This window comes from Pteropus alecto, unplaced genomic scaffold (genome assembly GCF_000325575.1).
Source record: "Pteropus alecto unplaced genomic scaffold, ASM32557v1 scaffold125, whole genome shotgun sequence".
NCBI classification, from domain to species: domain Eukaryota; kingdom Metazoa; phylum Chordata; class Mammalia; order Chiroptera; family Pteropodidae; genus Pteropus; species Pteropus alecto.
The window spans coordinates 2,722,056-2,741,434 of record NW_006436888.1 but is presented as its reverse complement, the minus strand read 5'-3'; the positions used below and the strand labels follow the sequence as shown (position 1 = coordinate 2,741,434).

General features: G+C 51.7%; 1 protein-coding gene and 1 long non-coding RNA gene across 7 annotated transcripts in view; one reads left to right on the top strand and one right to left on the bottom strand.

Annotated features, from left to right (window-relative positions):
- The window catches only part of KAZN (kazrin, periplakin interacting protein), a 123,554-nt gene extending 120,435 nt beyond the window's left edge, over nucleotides 1-3,119 (top strand). Inside the window, exons 13-14 of the mRNA XM_025048544.1 lie at nucleotides 1,259-1,373; nucleotides 2,862-3,119. Coding sequence (XP_024904312.1) covers nucleotides 1,259-1,373; nucleotides 2,862-3,026 — 280 coding nt within the window. The 3' untranslated portion in view covers nucleotides 3,027-3,119. The remainder of the gene's footprint in view (nucleotides 1-1,258; nucleotides 1,374-2,861) is intronic.
- A 582-nt stretch (nucleotides 3,120-3,701) lies between these two features.
- On the bottom strand, nucleotides 3,702-14,854 carry LOC107195853. Of its 6 annotated transcripts, XR_003047021.1 has the most exons (10): nucleotides 14,075-14,854; nucleotides 12,938-13,012; nucleotides 11,401-12,742; nucleotides 11,087-11,298; nucleotides 10,848-10,923; nucleotides 10,327-10,442; nucleotides 8,715-8,832; nucleotides 7,911-7,999; nucleotides 6,677-6,761; nucleotides 3,702-3,766 (listed from the first exon to the last, which is right to left on the bottom strand). It is a non-coding gene; the product is annotated as an uncharacterized LOC107195853 (long non-coding RNA). The 6 variants fall into 6 exon arrangements; XR_001517124.2 differs by lacking the exons at nucleotides 3,702-3,766; nucleotides 6,677-6,761 and adding an exon at nucleotides 6,828-7,014; XR_001517123.2 differs by lacking the exons at nucleotides 3,702-3,766; nucleotides 6,677-6,761 and having other exon boundaries at nucleotides 6,828-7,999; nucleotides 11,401-11,594; nucleotides 12,543-12,742; nucleotides 14,075-14,849.
- Nucleotides 14,855-19,379: the final 4,525 nt, after the last annotated feature.

The following is a 19,379-nucleotide window of genomic DNA, read 5'->3' as shown; positions in this document are numbered from 1 at the left end:
ATGAAGGCCCGAGCCGAGGCTCACAGCTCCTGCAAAGCCCACTGCTGGCTGCCTGTCAGCCAGAGCCAATTTGTCATATGTTTCAAGTATTAATATGAATTATTATTGTAGTCATTTATTGATTCTAGCTAAGCTCTCACACACTTTGTCACTAACCCTCACGATAACGTCATGAGGTTGACCCTTCTAGGATCCCCATTTTGCGGATACAGAAACCAAGCTTTCCAGAAGTGAAGTGACTTGCTCAAGGTCATGTGGCCAGTGAATCGTAAAACCAGGAGTTTGATCTCGCTGAAGCCCTAGAAAGATTCTGGACACAAGTCCCTTGGGTTTGGTGAGGTTGACGGAGGAGGTGCAGAAGGCTCCCTGCCCGGGCGGAGGCCAACCCTTGGGCCAGGAGACCCACGGAGACGGTGGTTTGCCCAAAATCTAACAGAAGAAGGGTGTGGGCGGGAGGACTCAGCCCAGAACCCCTGGCTCCGTACCGGGATTTTTACCTAACTCTGTGCTCCACGCAGACTCTATGCCACGGACATTCTAACACAGGCATCGGCAAACTTTTTCTATCAAAGGACAGATAGTACATATGTGGGCATTTGAGAGCCTGATTGAGTATGACTACTCTATAGCGAGAAAGCAGCCTTAAACAACTCACAAACAAGTGGGCGTGGCTGGGTTCCCATGAAACCATTCACAAAATCGGGCAGCTGGCTGGATGTTGCCCTCAGGCCGAAGCTTGCCTAATCCTATTCTAACTGCAGCTCTCTACGATTTTTACCCAACACAGGGTAATGGGACAAACGTAAGGCAGTGAGTAGGTAGGAATGAACGTAGATCTAAATGCAGAGTGGGGGAAATTGTCCCGACGCTTCTCCAGTCACAACTAATTAGCTGACATCTAAGGATTCCCCTCCCATCATCCTCCCCTTCCTGGTCAGGTCTGCAGTACACCAGACGGTTCAGAGCGAGACTTTGGTGTCTCAGAGACTTGGCTCTGCCGCTTCGAGCTGCGGAATCCTGGGTAAATGGTTAATCGCTCTGTGCCCCCTTTTCGTCACCTGTAGTCCAGGGATGGCAGCCCCAACCCCTGGCCCGTCGTGAGGACTGTGTTTATAAAGTGCTTAGCACCATGGTGGCACGTAGGAGGTACTCAGCAAATTGCAGCTGTTATGGTCATTGTCACCAGTGTGAGTGTCTCTTGGTGGTGGCAGCGGCTGACGGGGCCCTCCCTGCTGACTTGGAATGGGTCTCTCCCCAGCTCCACGGGCATCCGGGAGGCTGAGCGCTTTGGGACGCCCCCCGGGAGGGCCTCCAGTGCCACCCGGGCCGGGAAGGAAGAGAACAGCGGTGGCATCAAGTACAAGGCTGGCCGGGTAAGTCGCGCTTTTTTTGTCATCGAGGCCCTCTTTGCCCTTTCTCTGCTCCTGTGTTGGCCTGGAGGGGGTGGGGGGACCGCTAGGCCGGGTCACAGGTGCAGCTGGGAGCGAGGCCCTAGATGCCACCTGCATGATGCTGAGGGCCCCAACATGGCTTAGAGTAGTAGCTCAAAGTGCAGGTCTCACCTGCCCCATCAGAATCACCTGGGTGGCTGCTTAACACGAAAATGCCGGGGCCCACCTGTGCTTCCTGGAGCAAGGGGCATCTGGAATAAGGGGGAATCGTCGTGCAGCCAGGCTGCCCAGAGGGTTCCCATGCACCCCAAACCCTGAGAACCACCGATCTAGATTTTGAACTCCAGTGACCCACCCCATAGCGGCGGGGCCAATCAAACAGACTCGGACACTCAGATTCCTAAATGGCAGTGTGTAGACACAGGCGGCAGAGCAGAGAGCCTAAAACATCTTCTGCTCACTCGGTAAACAGTTTTGGGGTCATAACAGTGTTCCAGGCACCATCCTAAGCACGGGGGTATCAGCATGAATAAATTACCACCCTTCCAAGGTGACATACAGATATACACATGGTACGTACACAGAAGCACAGTATATCTGTGAAATGACAGTTTCATGGTGGGATTGTGATTAGGGAAAAAATGTCTAAAAGGCTCTTTTTAAGGGGGCCAATAATGAAAAAAAAAATGTTGAGAAACACTAGTCTGGGAAGAAAGGCCATCAAGCAAATAAATAATTACAAAACACTGTCATGATTACTGTAACAGAGGCATGTTCAAAATAAGGGATAAATATTGAGGACCTACTGTGTAGGATAATAGCACCTTGAAGACCTACTGTGTAGGATAATAGCACCTTGCTGTGTGCTTTACAGATGGGATTTCTACTCTTTCGACAACTCTGGGAGGTAGGAATTACTATTCCTATTGGAGAAATTGCTAAGAAAACTGAGGCTCCAAGAGGGCTGGTGACTTATCCAAGGTCACACAGCTGGGAAGTGGCGAAGCAGGGAATCGAACCCTGGTTTGTGTGTCTCCAAAACCCACACTCCTGCTGCCTCCCCAGGCGGTGCTAGAATACTTCCCCTTGGCCCGGGAATGCGCTCAGACCTCACGCCCATGCTCAGTCTCGCCTCTCCTCCATTATACCCGTTCTCAAATCTCCCACCGAGGAGGAAGACGGAGACTTTTGTGGATAATCAGACTATATTTGTCCTCGCCCTTAGTAACCGACCCGTTCTCTCCAGTTGGGAACACAAAGCTCTCTCCTAATGTTAACTCACAAAACCCCCTCAGTCTCCCTGAGCAGTAGAGGATTATTAATATTAGGAGGAGGAGCACAGAGAGGTGATGTAAGTTACTCAAGGTCACACAGCGATTAGAATTGGAGACCCCATGTGTTCCAGATCCAGAAACATTCAATGCCTTTTTCTCTTCTTCCTGACCTTTGGTCTCGTTCCTCTCTTCTCAGTTGCCCCTGGGGAAGATAGGAAGGGGTTTCAGCAGCAAAGACTCCGACTTCCATGATGACTACGGCTCTCTCCAGAATGAGGATTGTGGAGACGATGACCCGCAGGGCAGGCCAGAGCAGCGCCGTCTGGAAGGCTACAACAGCCTGGAGGTCACCAACGTGTAAGGAGCCAATGCTCCGCCAGACCCAACGCAGAGACACACATGGAGGAAGAGCAGCTGGACGCCATCACCACTGTACATAGTGACCTGGGGCTGAGGATATTCCTCTACCGCCAGCAAAAATCTCAGCAGACCGCTAAGGAGCGAGGCGGGTACCAGCCATGGGCTTCCTGCTCAACAGAAGGAGACTGGTCCAGAGGACTTGTCACAGTGCCCGGCCTTTCCATAATCCAGACTCCACCTCAGAGTGACTGTTGGCCATTGAGCAGTCCAAGTGGTCCCAGAGCCTTGAACTGAGCTGCCAAGGTGGAAAGAGGCTATGATCCCCCCACAAAATACCCTCCCAGGAGGAGCAGGTGGGACCCCAACCAAGACATGAAGAGCCCAGTGGTGACAGTGCTCAGAGCAGGCAAAGCATGAGGCTGACCAGTGGACGCGTAGACCTTTCCTGCCACCAGGACGGCGGGAAGTGCTGCCTCTCGCTGAGAAGTCAGACGGAGGGAGATCTCAGCTCCAGCATCCTTATCCCCATGACTGAGAACTCGGGTTCTATTTTGGGTCACTGAATCTCTCTTGGATGGGGAGGTCATTTCCTCTACCCTAAAAGCCACGTGTCACGCAGGGGTGGACATGTCGAAGAGCTGTTTTCCCCTTCCTCCATGAGTGGCTACACGCGATAGGGACAGGTGAATGATCTGTGCAAGGTGGGGCCCAGCAGCAACGTTCCCGGGAAATGCAGTTATCCTGTTGGGGTAAAGAACATCATGACAACAGGATCAGGGACATCTGTGACAATTCTACCAAACGTGGCAACGAATCTGAGATTGGGGCTAGAACAATGCTCATCACTGTTAACTCAACAAACCTTTGTCGTGATGTCTCTGTCACCTGAAACAGGTGTGCTCACCATTGTCCTAACTGAGACGAATCTCGCAGAGCAAAGTCGTTGAGATGGTGGCGAGAACCCCCAGCCCTTTTCTTGACTCTGCCACCGTTTCTGCTGTGTGGTTTCTTCCCAGTGACCTCACCTCTCTGTGCCTCAATGTCTTCATCTACGATACTCCGGGTCCCTCCCAGGGACGTCGTGAGGGTTAACACTTGCTAATGTCTGTAACACACTTCGTGACCTCTCAGGAGACAGGCGGGGAAGTTGTGGGGTGGGGAGGGGGGTGAGCTGTCTAATTTTTCATTTACAACACAAAACTGACCTTGAAGTGGCTCTCTCCAACTCCGTATGACTGGAACAACATGCCAAAGAAGGACAAGGCATGTTTACTGTTTAGATTCTCTAAAGCCCCCAGTAGGGCTTGACCAACGAGGAGAGAGAGCGCGATCCCACATGCACAGCCTTTGGAAACCAGTCCGAGTGTTCAGGCCCGACTTCACGGACCTCAACGCTGAGCGATGATTCGGGAAGGACCAAGCACACTGGAGTTCTACCTAACACTTCGGCTATCAAAGCAGATCATTGGTTGGAACCGCCGTGATCAACTTCCAGTGAAGCCGCTTGCACCGAGAGTCAGGGACAGGTTAGAATGTCTGAGACTCGCTGCAGGTGTCAGCCTCAAAGCACACGTCCTTGAAGCCAATGGATTGCTTCCCGTCGTGGGAAATGCACGAACGGAGCCCGAGGAACTCAAGAAATCCCCCCAGTGCCGAGACCACGGCATGTCCTCTTAACATCAGCATGGGGCCAAATGCCTGGGAGGCGGCCGGGTGGACAGCCCCCTTTCATCTACATGTTTGGCCTCCTAGGCACACGTTTCTGATTCCAGGGCCTGAGGGGTGACGCTCCAGTACCTGCCTTGGCTTAGCTGAGGCGCCAAATCCCAGTGTCTTCATTAACATCCAGCCACACGAGGGGCCTAAACCTGCAGACCCTGCAGCCCAGATCGGGGAGTCCAACTTCCTGCCATTCCCAAGCCAGCATCCAGGCTGGGGGACCCGGCACCCCAGATCTGCCTCTCACGAGGCAGCAAATTCCTGCAAGGTGAGCAAGAATAGCAGGGGGTACCTGAATGCAGCCCTAATTATGTGAAACCAGCATTCACCTGAGTTGACAGTAATGAAGCTTGCATTATTCCCCGAATCAGTCCCATTGGGGACAAGATGGACAAGCAGACAATCGGGGGTCAGTGGCAGGGGTGACATTGCCCAAAACCTTGCAGCATCAGGCCGGCACACCTGGGGCAGCGTGGGCAACCTCCAATGCACTTTTTAGTCCAAGTGATGCCCTAACCACACATCCTCTCCCGCCCGATGCTCGTATCCCTGGCAGCCGGGCTAGCGTTTGAGATGATTTTTCAACATGAGGACAGGTTGATTGATACGTTAACAACCTCCACACAGGGCCAGATCAGGTGGGCTTCGTCTGCTGGGAAAATCCTAAACGTCAACTCTGCCTCAAGGGTGAACATGAAGAGTGGGGATTCAGAAAGACCTGGCAGAGAGGTTCTGGTCGCCGATGACCCGAAGCTGGCAGAGCAGCCACCGATGGAACATTGACCTGCCACGTCCTGTCCAAACAGCCTGAGTCGTGGTCTTGGTCCTTCAAGGGCTTCTGGACCTGGGAACAATACGATGTGCTTCTCCGAAAGGTGCTGTGGCTTGTGCCCATAGGTACTGGCCGTTTGCAAAAGGGTAGCTGGTGCCAGAGGTCGGGGAGAGTCAAGGTAGACAGAGAGAGGCACCTCGTGTTCTTCCCAAAAGCCGGGGGCCAGAGCTATCAGAAGGTACCTGCTTGGGAGACCCCTTTCTGACCCCGGACGCCTCTGAAAGACCCCTTCGTCCCTGGCTGCGCAGAGCCTTTCTCCCAGAAATCCTGTCAAATCACGGTTACCAGACCCCGGGCTGCCAGAGGCAGGGAGAAGCCGCGCGAGAACCTGGCCAGATGAAGTCGAGGGCGCGGGGTCTCCACACAGCCCAGCCAGCATGGAAGGGCCTCAGAAGATCTTGAGGTCTTCTTGAGCGCTGGGTCTGGCAGCAGGTGGCGATTTTGGCAAGATGTGACTTCTTGGGCTCAGTGCAGGGGCACGCAGGTCCCTCCGCTGCTCCAAGCCCAGCTCTCCCCTGCCCATCTGGGCACCATCACGTCTGTGCTGCTCGTCGAGGCTCCAATAGGCTCCAGGCGGTTGAGTGGTGAGGATCAAACACCTCGTGGGAAATAGCGACTTCTGTATCGAAGGTTATTGGCAGTGGCCGGCCGGTGAGGGGGATTTCCTGAGCCCTCCCACACGGGGTGAGGGTGGGGACTGCAAAGGGAACAGCTGTCCACGAGCAAAGATGGTGTTCCGGGCCTTCAGTTGTGGGTCGTGGCCCCCGATGTCTTCCCAAGAGTGAATTTTAACACTGTAACAATAAATCCTACTGCACAGCGTTTTATGGATGAGATGGCCTTTTTCTATTTGTCTTCTCATTTAATTTTCCCAGCAGCCTCTTTGAGAAGGGAGATGACCCCGTTTCACAGATGCAGAAACTGAGGCGGGAAAAGCCGAGGGCCTTGCCCGGCTCTGTAAAGCTAAGAAATCACCGGACAGAGACTTGACCCAGTCATCTGCCTCCAAACACTAGGCTTGTCCCTGCCACGGCGCACTCCCGACCCCCGGCAGCGGTGGCGAGCCCACACTCACCCCCACCTTCCAGCCTGGGACTTACCTTAGCAGGTGGCATCACTCAAAAAGGAGTCCAGGTGTGCTCTGTCCTGCCGGCAAAGCTCTCTCAGCTGGAGGAAACAAAAATTCTAGGACAGGACAGGTGGGATCTCTGTATTAGCCAGTGACATGAGACAGAAACCTAACTCGAAAACTGGTTTAAAAATAGAAAGATTTATTGTTCTTTGTAAACAGCAGTCCAAGACCACAACTGGTTTGGACAAGGCTGGATACAGAGCATCGAACGATATTTTCAGGATCTTCATTTTTCTTTATCTTTAAATAAAGAAATGGCTTTGCTTTCCTCTGTATCAGCTTCATTCCCAGACAGGTTGTCCCCAGCTGTTGGCAAAAATGACCACCAGATATGCAACGTCCCAGCTTAGCAAGAGCTCCCCAGGACAGGGCCTCTTGTTCCCGCAAAGTCTCAGGGTGGAGCCTCCTGGGCTTGGACAGGGTCCCAAGTCCGCCAGGGGTGGGGTCAGCACCAGGCCGCACAGCCCGAGGGGACAATGCTTGCACTGGTGAGAGAACAGAGCGTCCAGTGCGGTGGCTCTCGGGGGACAGCGTGGGATCCTTCAACGTGGCCCAAGGGGGCTCCTCTTTCTCAAACGATGCATCCTCTCACGTGCAGGCGGGGCAGGGCAGTCGGACTCCAGGGCAGGGAGCACCCCCCTCACCCCGATACTCAGAGAGGGAAAGAAACTTGAGTCCACGCGCCCAGCGGCTCACGGAAACGCCAGGAACAGAACTGAGAATTGAGGGACATCGGACCCAGAGGCCAGGCCTAGCCTGGACACCGCCCTGTCCCTCACGGCAGGGTGTCTCCCCCTCAGCGCCGTTGACATTCTGGACAGACTTTGTTGGGAGCCAGGGCTGTCCTGCAGCATCCCTGACCTCTCCCCCTAGATGCCATGATCACCCCCGCCCCCCTCCAGGCACGACAGCCCACAAACGTCTCCAGAGGTTGCCAAATGTCCCCTGGGGAGGCAAAACCCTCCCCCGTGGAGAACCGCAGCTGGGTGTGCTTGTGCTCGAATCCCCCAGGAATCCCTCAGGCAGGCATTGTTTTCCTCAACTGGCAGAGGGAGAAACTGAGGCATGGAGAAGTTACATAGATTCCCGGGGCCCCGAGCTAATGAGTGGGAGCTAGGATCTTAGCATGGACAGATGGCTGTCTGCGGAGGCTGGCCTCGTACTCCCTGACCTAAGGCTGGCCGCCACCCCCAGCTGCTTACAGTAAAAATTTCTGAAGCCAGATGTTCCCAGGCAGGACTTCCGCATTGTCGAGCATGGCATTATTGGATGCTGGATCCACGCCCTTCGCCTGGTGGAAAATTGCTCTATAAATTACAGGTTTAACGGGGAAAGCCAGCCCTTCGAGCTCCTAACTTAAAACAAGGTAATAATTTAGAGACTAGAACGGTCTGGTCGAATGAGTGTTTATAATAGCTAATCCCACACCCTGCCTCCATCATCCCCATTAAAAAAAAAAAAAAAATAGAAGACAAGAAGTTTTGGACACTTGCTCAAGGTCTCACAGCAACTTAGTGACAGAGCCTGAAGGCAACTGATGTGCCAGCCACCCTACTCTTCTAAAAAAAAAAAAAAAAGAGAAGACAAGAAGTTTTAGACACTTGCTCAAGGTCTCACAGCAACTTAGTAACAGAGCCTGAAGGCAACTGATGTGCCAGCCACCCCACTCTTCACTGGGACTCAGACACAGAGCAGGACTGACGTCCCCTGGCTCTGCCACAGGCATAAGCGGTGTGGTCTGGGGACACCTCCTTTCCCTGTCTGGGCCTCAGGATCTCTGCTGAGCTCCCTGCTTCGGCCCACCTTGGGGAAACTGCTCCCCCATTCTTGGGGGTGGGAGTCTGCTGGTCATACTGCCCCTACCGCCTCCACCCCCTCCACCCCACCCCCACCTTTAGGGAGGTCATGTGATCTTGTCTGGACCTGTCCCATCCCTGTAGCCCCCGGCCCTGGATGGCCCCAGGAGTGGGCACTGAGATTCGAGAAGGGGGAATCAGAATCCTTACCTGGACGGCTCACGTTGTGAGTGGAAGGTCAGCCCTCGCTTTCGTTTTGGATCTTGAGCTGTCAGATGTGCCCCAGAGCTGCAGGCTGCCCTGCCATGCCCCTCCCATGAGGAGATGCCTGAGAGAATGGGGCCGACTCAGAGCCAGAAATCAAGATGGGGGAAGGGATGACGGGTGGGGGTGGATCTACCTGTTCCCTGGATCCAACTGTCTGTGAGGCCGGCGCCACTCCTGCTTCCTGAGGTTCGGTTAAGTGGCACCCTAACTGGCCCCCTTCGCCCCACCCCGCACTTTGTTACGGCAGCGCCAGCCAACTAATAGAGGGGAGGCAACCTGCAGTGTCACCAAAACCAATCTCCAAACCCAACTGGAAAATTCCCCTGAGGAGGGGTTCCCCAAGGCTGCCCCGACTGCTTCTGCCACCCCCACGAACCTGCTCTGTGGTCATTGACTTCGCGTCTTAGTCTGTTCCGGCAGCTATGACAAAGGAGCCTAGACTGGGAGAGGTTTAGTCCTCACAGTCCTGGAGGCTGGAAGTGTGGGATTGGGGTGCCAGCGTGGCCAGGTTCTGGCGAGTGCCATCTCCTCTCCAGGGTCTCTTTTATAAGGGCGCTAACCCTATCAGGGCTCCTCACTCATGACCTAAGCACCCCCAAAAGCCCCGTCTCCTAATACTATCACCTTGGGGGTGAGGTGTCAACATAGGAACTGGAGCAGGGGATACAAACATTTAGTCCATAACACTTAATATAAATATGATTGTAATTTGGCTCAGGCTTAACATTGCTACCTAATTCTGTGAAACCACAGGCCTGAGAGGCTGGCTTTATTTTTTCTAATACATAAACACACATGCATGTGTATATGTGTGTACACAGTACATGTACATATATTACCGAGTGTGCACATAAATTTATCAATAGTTATTGTAGCAAGTACTTATCTATGTATTCCCTTATAAATGTGTCACTGAAATCAGACACAGGGCTCCCAACAGTGTGAGCAGTGGGACTGTCAATACAGGACTCGCTTCAGAAGGCCAGGCCCTGTGCTAAGTGCTTTACACATGATCTCACTGGGGCCTCACAACAGCCCCAATAGACAGGTAGTCTTATCTCTACTTTACAGAAGCAGGAAGAAGTTTAGACATTGGCCCAAAGTCCCACAATTGGTAGTAATAAAAGTAGGCCCCAGATATTAACCGCTATATTATATCCTTCCCTAACCATCAGCCTGTTGAAAAATCCACATCCCACAGTTGGTTCAGTTATCTTGTGGGCAGCTGAGTCAATGGTATTTAAGTCAAGCCGCTTAAGGGAGTCACTGGAGAGGTGTTCTGTTTTTTTTTTTAAGAATTCAGATTTTCAGGTCTTATCGCAAACCTAGTAATTGAGTTTAGGCTTAGAGATCTACATTCTACTAAACCGTAGATGTCCAGGCCTCGGAGTTTCTGGTGCAGTAGGTGTGGAGTGAGGCTTGGGCATTTGTCTTTTTTAAAACCCCCTGGGGCAGTTCTGAGGGACAGCCAGGCCTTGGGACCGCAGCCCTTGGATAAAGCGGCTCCAGCACAGACGGTTCTTGGGCCATTGTAGCTTGCAGTACCACCACTCACCACTAGATGGCAAGATGATCCATCCCTCGCAGCCCCAGCCCAGACCACTCAGGAATAAGGCCCAACAGATCCAGCTTCAGGTGGGCAGGGGCCCTTGTGATACCTGCCCTGACTCCCTGCAGCCAAAAAGGATGGGGAAAATGTCTTTTGTTTCTGTTTTCTCCACAGAAAGCAAGGAACAAACATTCAGTGGGACAGACAAAATTTGGAAGCTGACCTCAGGACAAATGGAAACACCTATGGACTCACCGAGACGCTCTCCCAGCCAGGAGGCCTGGCTCCTGAGCCTGGCACAGTGCTCAAGGGTGAGCAGCTGCCCAGCGGGAGGCGAGCTGAGGATGAAGCTGATACCAACCACAAGGCCTTTCTCTGTTGATGCTGGGGGAGGGCCAGCAGAATACTTTTAAGGGCCATTGTTCCCAGGGCGAGAAGTCTCTAAAAACAGCACCCCCAGGACCATGTGGGCAACCCCAGGGAGTCAAACACACGATTGGGGCACCTGAAGAATGTGTAAACTTCACCTCGTCCAGCCACTTGCCCTTCATCATTTTCCTACAGAATAAATCAGTCTTCCTCCTGGCCCCTGGGCATGCCAAGCTGTGGAGACAGGAGGATGCTGGGGCCAATGAAGACAGATGTGCGGAAGGACACTGTCAGGCTGATTCATGGCCCCTGAAAGATATCCCCATCCCAATCCCCAGGACCTGTGACTATGCTACCTTACGTGGCAAAGGGAAATTAAGGTTGCTGACCAGCTCACCTTAAATAGGGAGATCATCCTGTTTCAGGATTGTCCGGTGGGCCCGAAGTAATCGCGAGGCTAGGAGGCAGACGCAGAGAGGGGAGGGAGATGGACCGCGGAGGGAAGTCGGAGTGATGTGATGTGATGTGAAAAATAGGCTCGGCCGCCGTTGATGGCTTTGAAGGTGGAGGAAGGGGCCAGCAGCCAAGGCCGGTGGCCAGCTCTCGATGCTGGAAAAGGCAAGGAAACAGATTCTCCCCTGGAGCCTCCGGAAGGAACGCAGCCCCGCCAACACCTTGATCGCCCAGTGAAACCCATGTCAGACTTCTTACCTACAGACGCGTAAAATAATACGTTCGTGCTGTTTAAGCCGCCAGGTTGCGGTATTTGTCACAGCAGCCGTATGAATACACGGGCAAGGTGGCCGATCGAGCCTCAGCTCAGCCCCGGTGGGGCAGTGAAATGGCCTCCATTTTATAGACGAGGCTCAGGAGCCTTCGGCATGTGATCGTCACTGGTAATGCCACTGGATGAATAAAGACAAAATAACTTGTTCTCCCCCAAGGAGCTATTCTGTTGAATAAGTTATATTTGTCTGTAGAACTCCACATTTGGAAGGAAAGAAACAATAATTCTCAAGCCAATGCAAGGGTCAAGGACTCACTTAAAACTCTCCCAGGAAGAAAGACACCATGAATGTCATAGAAAAATGAGACTATCAAGTAATTAACCCAGGGTCCTGCTAAGGGGGCTTAGGCCATTTTAAAGATTCCTAGACTCGTGACAGAGACCTTGGATCGAGTTCTGTCTTGAATGGTGAAAGGAGTGGCTGAGACTTTCATGGCCCCAACCCTCAGGTGGCCAGGTCCCCCCTGGCCGGGATCAGCCTTCTCTGTTGACCCCAGGATGCCAAGCTGTGACAGGAAGCAGGGCTCTCGTTCAGGGGTCCTCAAGTTATAATGAGCATAGAAAACACCTGGATAATGGTTAAAAATACAGATGCTCCACCCCAGACACGCTGAGCTAGTCAAATAGGTCTTAGTCCTGAAGGCCAGGTGCGGTAAAAACCCATGGAGAGTTTTTTTAAAACCCTAATGTGAAGGTTCCACCCCTGGAGATTCCCATTCGATGAGTCTGAGGTGGGGCCCGTAGTTATTCTTTGAAAGGTGATCCAAGCACACAGCCAAGATCGAACACCACTGATTTTCTTGAAGCCTCTGCTATACTTTCCTGCTAATCTGTCCCTGTAGGTACTAAGCTTGGTACTTGGGGAACTGACAATCAACAAGACCAGTTCGTTCCTGCCTTTCTAATGCCTTATCATGTGAGGGAAGAAACAATACGTAAACAAATAAATCCCAGTGAGATCATGTGGTAAGGACTGTGAAGACAGCAGAAAGCACACGGGGGAGACTGGTTTCTAGGCGGAAGGTCAGAGGATGTCTCTCTGAGGAGGTGACATTCAAGCCGAGACCTGAAAGATGCAGAAGAAATGCCACTCGAAGAGCAGGGCTGAACAGCAAGTGCAAAGGCCCAGCGGTGGACTTAGGCTAGGCATGGAGCCTAAGCGGGGAGGTCGGTGCGGCCGGAGTGCGTTCAAAGCCCGGGAGAGCGGCCTTGCATGAGGTTCTGTCACTCAGGTGCTCGTAGGCAGTTGGCGCGTTGACAAAATGCCTGCCGGAGAAAGAGAAAGTGGAAGAGCAGAGAAAGGATAGACAAGGAAGAAGCAAAGTGACCTCCCCTGCCCACACGCACGTGCACACGCGCACGCGCACACACACGCATGCACACACACGCACACACACACTCAAACACATGCGCGTGCGCACACACACACTCACACACGTGCGCGCACACACACACACTTACTGATTCAAGGGCTCGGTCCTGTGATGGAGAAGGACACGGTGAGACTTCTCCCTGGCTGACTTCGGGGAAGAGAACCTGAAGGAGAGATGATCTAGGAGAACGAGGAAGTTCGTTCTTGAAGCTCAGGGGGCTTCTTTGCAAAGCACATTTGCTTTGCATTTAAGGTGGTCTGTTAGGACCGATGCCAACCTGTCAGCATGGCCTGCCGGCACTGTATTCAGAACATCACCGGGGCACGTCTCGCTCCACTGTCTCTGCCTGGCCAAGCCCCATCATCTGTCCCTTAAATGGTCTCCCTGCTTCTGTCCTTGTCCCATCTAGTCCCCATGCAGCTGCCAGAGGAGTCTTTAGAAATGCTAAGCCAGATCTCGTCACTCCTCTGAAAGAAACTCTGAAGTCTCCACATCTCGGTAAAAGCCACAGTCCTTACAGTAACCGATGTGGCCCTACAGGTCCCCTCTGCCCCCTCACCTCTCTGACCTCATCTCCCACCATTTGGTCAACTCACTCCGGCCAAACAGTTCTTCTCAAGGTCCCCAGACACCCCCGGCAGGATCTGGCCTCAGGACCTCTACACTTGCTGTTGCCTCTGCCCAGAACATACTCCCCACCCCACAGCGCCCCCAACCCCACGGCACTCCCTCCCCTTCTTCGGTGTTCTGAATGTCACCTTCCCTGATCCCTCTGTTCAAAAATCCAACCCTCCCCGTCCCCTGAGCCCCCGGCACGTCCCATCCTCCCGCCTGCTCTGCTTTACTCTGCAGCGCTTCTCTCTACCTAACTTACTTCGCCGTCCTTATTTGTGTGTTTGTTGCTCTTCTCCCCTGAGAGAACGCACATCGTATGCGGGCAGGAGCGCTCGTCATGTTTATCCCCTGCTGCAGGCCCAGAGACTAAAGTGCTCCCGAACACATAGTAGGTGATCAGTAAGGTTTGAGTGTTGAATAGAGTAAAACTAGACACTGGTATCCAAAAATCACAGAAAGTTGATTACTAGACGTCTCCAAACTTTGGGGGCAACAGCTCTCATTTTGCCTGATAGCGCTGGGGAAGATCAGTGAATGTCATTCCTTCCTCCAGATTTACAGGCAAGGCCGCTAGAGGCCAGAACTCTGTGTTCCTGGCCCGGTCATTTACCAGCTGTGAGGCTTCCGGCAAGTCACTTCTCTGGACATCAGTTTTCTCATCTGTCAAATGAGAAGCATAAACTCGGTCATCCCTGAGGTCTACTGACCAGGACGCCGACAGGAGCCGACAGGACGAGGAGGAAGAGAATTCCCAAGGTCAGGGAATCTCTCATGCATTTTGCCAGGGGAAAAAAAAAAAAAAAGATCAGATGACATTTCTGAAAGGGGAAATGCTGTTGGCAGGTGGCCAGCTTCTTTTCACATCTTCTTCTGAACGTGGCTGCTGTGGTCTGGCACCCGCTCCCTCCTTTCCGCTCCTCAGATTCTCATGCCTGCCACACACTAGTTCCCTTTTCCCTTATCTTGAAGTGTTTTCACTTAGAATGTCCAAAAGGCCTGGGACCCCTCCAGGGTAGACGCCTGACAGGAATGAGAGCTTCTATGCACCCAAAGCCAGGGGCAAAAAATATTCATAGCCACTTTATTCATAAGAGTCCCAAACCAGAAAAAAAAAACAAACTTGAAATCCATCAACAAAAGAATGAAAACATAAATTACGGTATAAGCCATATAATGGAATATTATACAGCAATGAAGAACAACCAAGTACAGCTATGCAAAAACCCTGCCTGGATCTCTCACACACGATGTTGCATGAAAGAAGTCAGATACAAAAGAATACCTATAGCAGCGCCCCCTTATCCACAGGGATACATTCCCCAAGACCCCCAGTGCATGACTGAAACCACATAGTACTGAACCCTACATGCACTGTTTTTTCCTATACATACATACCCAAGACACAGCTATTTTTTAATGAGGCACAGTAAAAAGTTAACAACAATAACTCGTAATACAATAGAACAATGATAACAATAACAATATGTTGTAATAAAAGTCATGAGAATGTGGTCTCTCTCCTCCCTCAAAGATCTCCTTGTATGGAAGGTACAGTGTGGCTACGCTGGACAATGGGATGAATCACATCCTGGGTGAGACACTCGGGACCGTGCCAGATTTTATCATACGACTCGGAATGGCATGCAATTTCAAACGTAGGAATCGTTTAATATTCTTGGACCATGGTTGACCTTACGAGAAGGAGGAGATACGGAACTGTGTGGTTCTGTTTATTTGAAGTTCAAAATCAGGCAAAACTCATTTATGTGGATGAAGGTTAGAAACGAGGTTAGTTTGGTGGAGGTGGGTTGGTCTTGACCGGGAAAGGGTCTAAGGCAGCCTTCTTGGGTCCTGGAAATACTCTAGATTTTGATCTGGGTGGTGGCTACACAGGTATGTACGGAGGTAAACACCCATCGAGCTGAGCTGTCCACTTAAAAGATTTGCGTCTCACCGAGTATAAATTATGCCTCTGTGAAAAAGAAAAAATAAAAATAAGTAAATGGCCCGGGAACAGAGGAGGGAACAGAGGACCCTCCGCCACTCACCAACAGGGAATTCCCGCCTCCCCTGGCAGCCTACGAGGTCACCAACTCAGAACTCAGCGCATCTGGCCGCTGCTTCCTCCTTCTGAGCAGCCTGGTCCCCAGCAGCCAAGAGGACACAGAGCACAGCTGCTTTGTCTCCAGGGTGCTTGTGCACCCCGTGACCTTCCTACCCCTGCCCCACTCCCACCCTCCTCCTGAGAGCCAAGGCCTCAGGGTGGGCCCCATTTCTCCATCCTTCGCCTACCCCACCCCCAACACACACAGCGTTCCATAGTCCCAGATGAGATGGACAGGAAATCTCAGCCTGGCACACCCCTCCCTGGCCTCTGTGGCTCTCTGGGTGAATCCACAGAGCACCCACAGTTAGTTCTTCCTCCAGTGCCAGCCGAGGCACTGGAGAGTCAAATTCAACTGACAGGACCGTGTCCTTGGCTTTCAAATCATAGGTCTGCTGAGGCCAGTGACGCCATCACCTAGAACAGGTTCATTCACATTGGGAGTTTTTCTCCAAAAAAAAAGTAAGAGCCTCCTTTTACTAAACAACTTTTCGCGAGCTGGGCTCTGCTTGCTGCATTTCGCAGACATCGATTTGGTCAGGACTAACCTCATTTTACAGATGAGGAAGCTGAGGCCCCCAAGGATAAATGACTCAGAGAAGGAGCTGTACTCGGTAACCTCAAAGCCCGGATTTGAACTCAGACAATCAGCTGGAGGGTCATGTGCCTAAGCACCAAGCTAGACCACCTCATACGTGCACAACTGTAATAAAGTGTCGGCTCTATGAGAGGTGCCTGGTATCAGCTAAAAGACAATACAAGGTGAAAGAAACGGTTACATTTCTAACAGAAAAATATCACGATCCCAATTAACACAAATGTTTAAACTTTGAATTACACTGAATTAAAAATAAATAAATAAATAACACTTCCCCCTTTCGGGCCAAATGGAGGGTCAGTTATCCCAGTGGTGCCATCAAAACCAGGTCCAGGGCAATGTAGGCTCGATGCCAGTCCCGAGAAAACTCGAGGGCATACATGGGGTGGGTCTGTCTTTTCCCAGGGCTCCACTCACGCATTGTTCCCAGCCCGCTGGCTGCAGGAAGCCTCAGAGCGGAGCCCCTGGGTGGCACAGGTGGTTGTCAGGTGCTCCTGGCCACCAAGGATGACGAAGGACAACCTTGGTGCTGAAGTGCTCAGAGAGAACAGCTCTCCGGCCCCAGGGACTGGATGGTCACAGATACTAGCCAAGGGGCGATGGGGAAGGACAGGGAGTTGAGCAGAACCCAGCATGGCCCTCTAGGCTCTGCACTATAATTGGATTTTCTGAGAAATGGATTTGTCCAGCTTCTAAGGCCGACTGCTGATTTGCAAATTGACAGCAGCCAGCACCTAACCATTTCCTTAATTGGATCTGCGAACTCTCTGATTCAGCCTCTTGTTTCATCCTCTTGTTTTTCTCTCTGCTCTTATGCAGGGGGTCCATGTGTGCTGGCTATCCGGACTCTCACGCTGTGGTTAAAGTGGGGTGCAGAGGGTCAAAATATTCCACTGTGTCAATAATTAGCAACCTATCGGTCACGGCCATCCCACTCGATTGGCTGGGGACTAGGTGGGCCTTAAAAACCATTCGACAAACGGACTTTTGCTTTCACTCAAGTAAGGATTCACACTGGACCCTGCCCCGTGCAGACAGACAGGGACCTGGGAGTGCAGGAAGCAGGAAAGGTGGCGATGAAATAAAGCCTTATCTTTGTGGAAGGCAGTGGCTAAGAGGCTCTGGGTCCAAGTCGCAGCTCTGTCCCTCGCTAGCTATTGACTTTGAACAAACACTTCCTCCCTCTTAGCCTCATTTCCAATTTGAGGTTGAAATGAGGAGGCAGTGCATGTAAAGAGCTTAGCACAGCACCTGGCAGGTAGAAAGATCCTCTCCACCCCTCAAAATTCAAGCAGCTATTATCATACATCTCCAAGAAAGGATGACACAGTGAAAAAGAGAACCAAACGGTCCTGGCTTTTGAATTTTGAAAGCTTAGGAGATCAAAGGGAACAGAATGGACTGGTGTGTAGACAACAGCATAGATCAGGGTGGGGTGGGGACAAGGACGCAGATGCTGGGCTAGCAAGGCTTCCTGCCTCTTAAGACAAAAGAGAGTTCCCCAGACGAGGAGGAAGGAGAGTCTGAGAGGAAGCGAGGGAGACGGAGAACTGGGCTGTGTCCATTGTGTCTTCTTCCTGTGTGGAGCCAGGCAGAGCAGCAAGACCTTGGACTGAATGACCATTTGATTGTCTAGACAGATGGGTTTCTGGGGTCACCAAGGAGCAGGAGAAAAATAGTCTCTGGGGACCCCAAAGTGACAGAGAAGTAAGAAAAGAGTGAAGGTCGCCACATCAAGTGTCTACGTGGGCCAGGTAGGGTTTGGAAATGAGTGAATCCAGGCCGGACGGACCGCAGGGGATAGTGGGGATGGTGGCACACCCGCAGGGGGGACAGCCACTACCCAGTCGGGTCCAGAGAATCGCTGCCCCATTGGGATGTGTGCCCAGGGCGATCTAGATTCTTATGTGAAAATTCCCATTTCGAATATTGCCAACTAATTTTTTAAAAATACTATATAGGCCAAATAAAACACATCTGTGGACTACATGAGACTCACAGGATGCCAGGTGGTGGCCTGTCATCCTGCCAGGTGTCCTTTGGGCTCAGCATGGTGTGGGAGTTGGGGTGAGGGGCAGGCAGCATGGATTCGCAGGGACCAACAACCAGCAGCCAGTCTGGGAACGTGGATGGATGGCATCTGTACTAGACGTGCCCTTGGGGGCCTGTGGCAGGACGTGGGCTTCAGAATTTAGATGTCACTCCAGCAAAAGAGGGAGGGGAATGTTTCAGCCGCCTGCCAGAGTGGAGGCTCAGAGGATAAATGAGGATAAAATCGTGAAAAAACAGTTACACTTCTTGCCAGCTCGAGTCTGTGCTCTGAATCTCTCACCAAATCAGGTAATTTGGGAAATTTAGCTATTTCTACTATGCATGTGTTTCTGAGACTCCTTTTTCCCCTTATCTCCTTACATATTTATTTATTTTATGTATGTGTTATTTGGGTTAAAGTCTTTATTTTGAAATAATAATAGATTCACAGGAAATTGAAAAAAAAAAATTCACGGAGGCGTCTTGTGTGTCCTTCGCCCAATGGTAATATCTTGCATAACTATCGCACAATATCACAGCCAGGAAATTGACATTGATACGATCCACAGCGCTTATTCAGATCTCAGGTTTCTCATGTATTCATGTGTGGAGGCGTGTGTCTGTAACCGGCACCTCATTCAAGACCCAGAACTGTTCTATCCCACAGGCTCCTTCACCCTACTCCACTGCAGACACACCCATGCGCTCACCGCCTGGTAATATGCTTCACTCTGTAATTTGGTTATTTCAGGAATATTATGTAAATGGAATCATACAGCATGTAACCTTTTGAGACTGGCTCTTCTTACTCAGCATGATTCCCTCGAGGTCCCTCCGGATTGGTGCATACATCCGTAATTTGTTCCTTTCCACTGCTGTGTAATATTCCACGGTGTGGCTGGACCACCGTCTAAAGGATGGTCACCTCCTGAAGGATGTTTCAGTTGTTTCTAGGATTTGACTATTATGAATCCTTGTGCGTTTATAAAGTTAATTTAGAAAATGTCCGCCAGTGGCAGCTGTGTTCTGAGTCTGAATGGCGTCCATCGGTCATGGAAATTTGCACTGACGTTTTCATTTGAACCCCGCAGAAGCTGTGGGAGGGGCAGAGGTTCAGCCAGTTGGTCAACACATTTTTATTGAGCACTTACTCTGTGCCACACCCTAGTCTAGGTGCTAGGG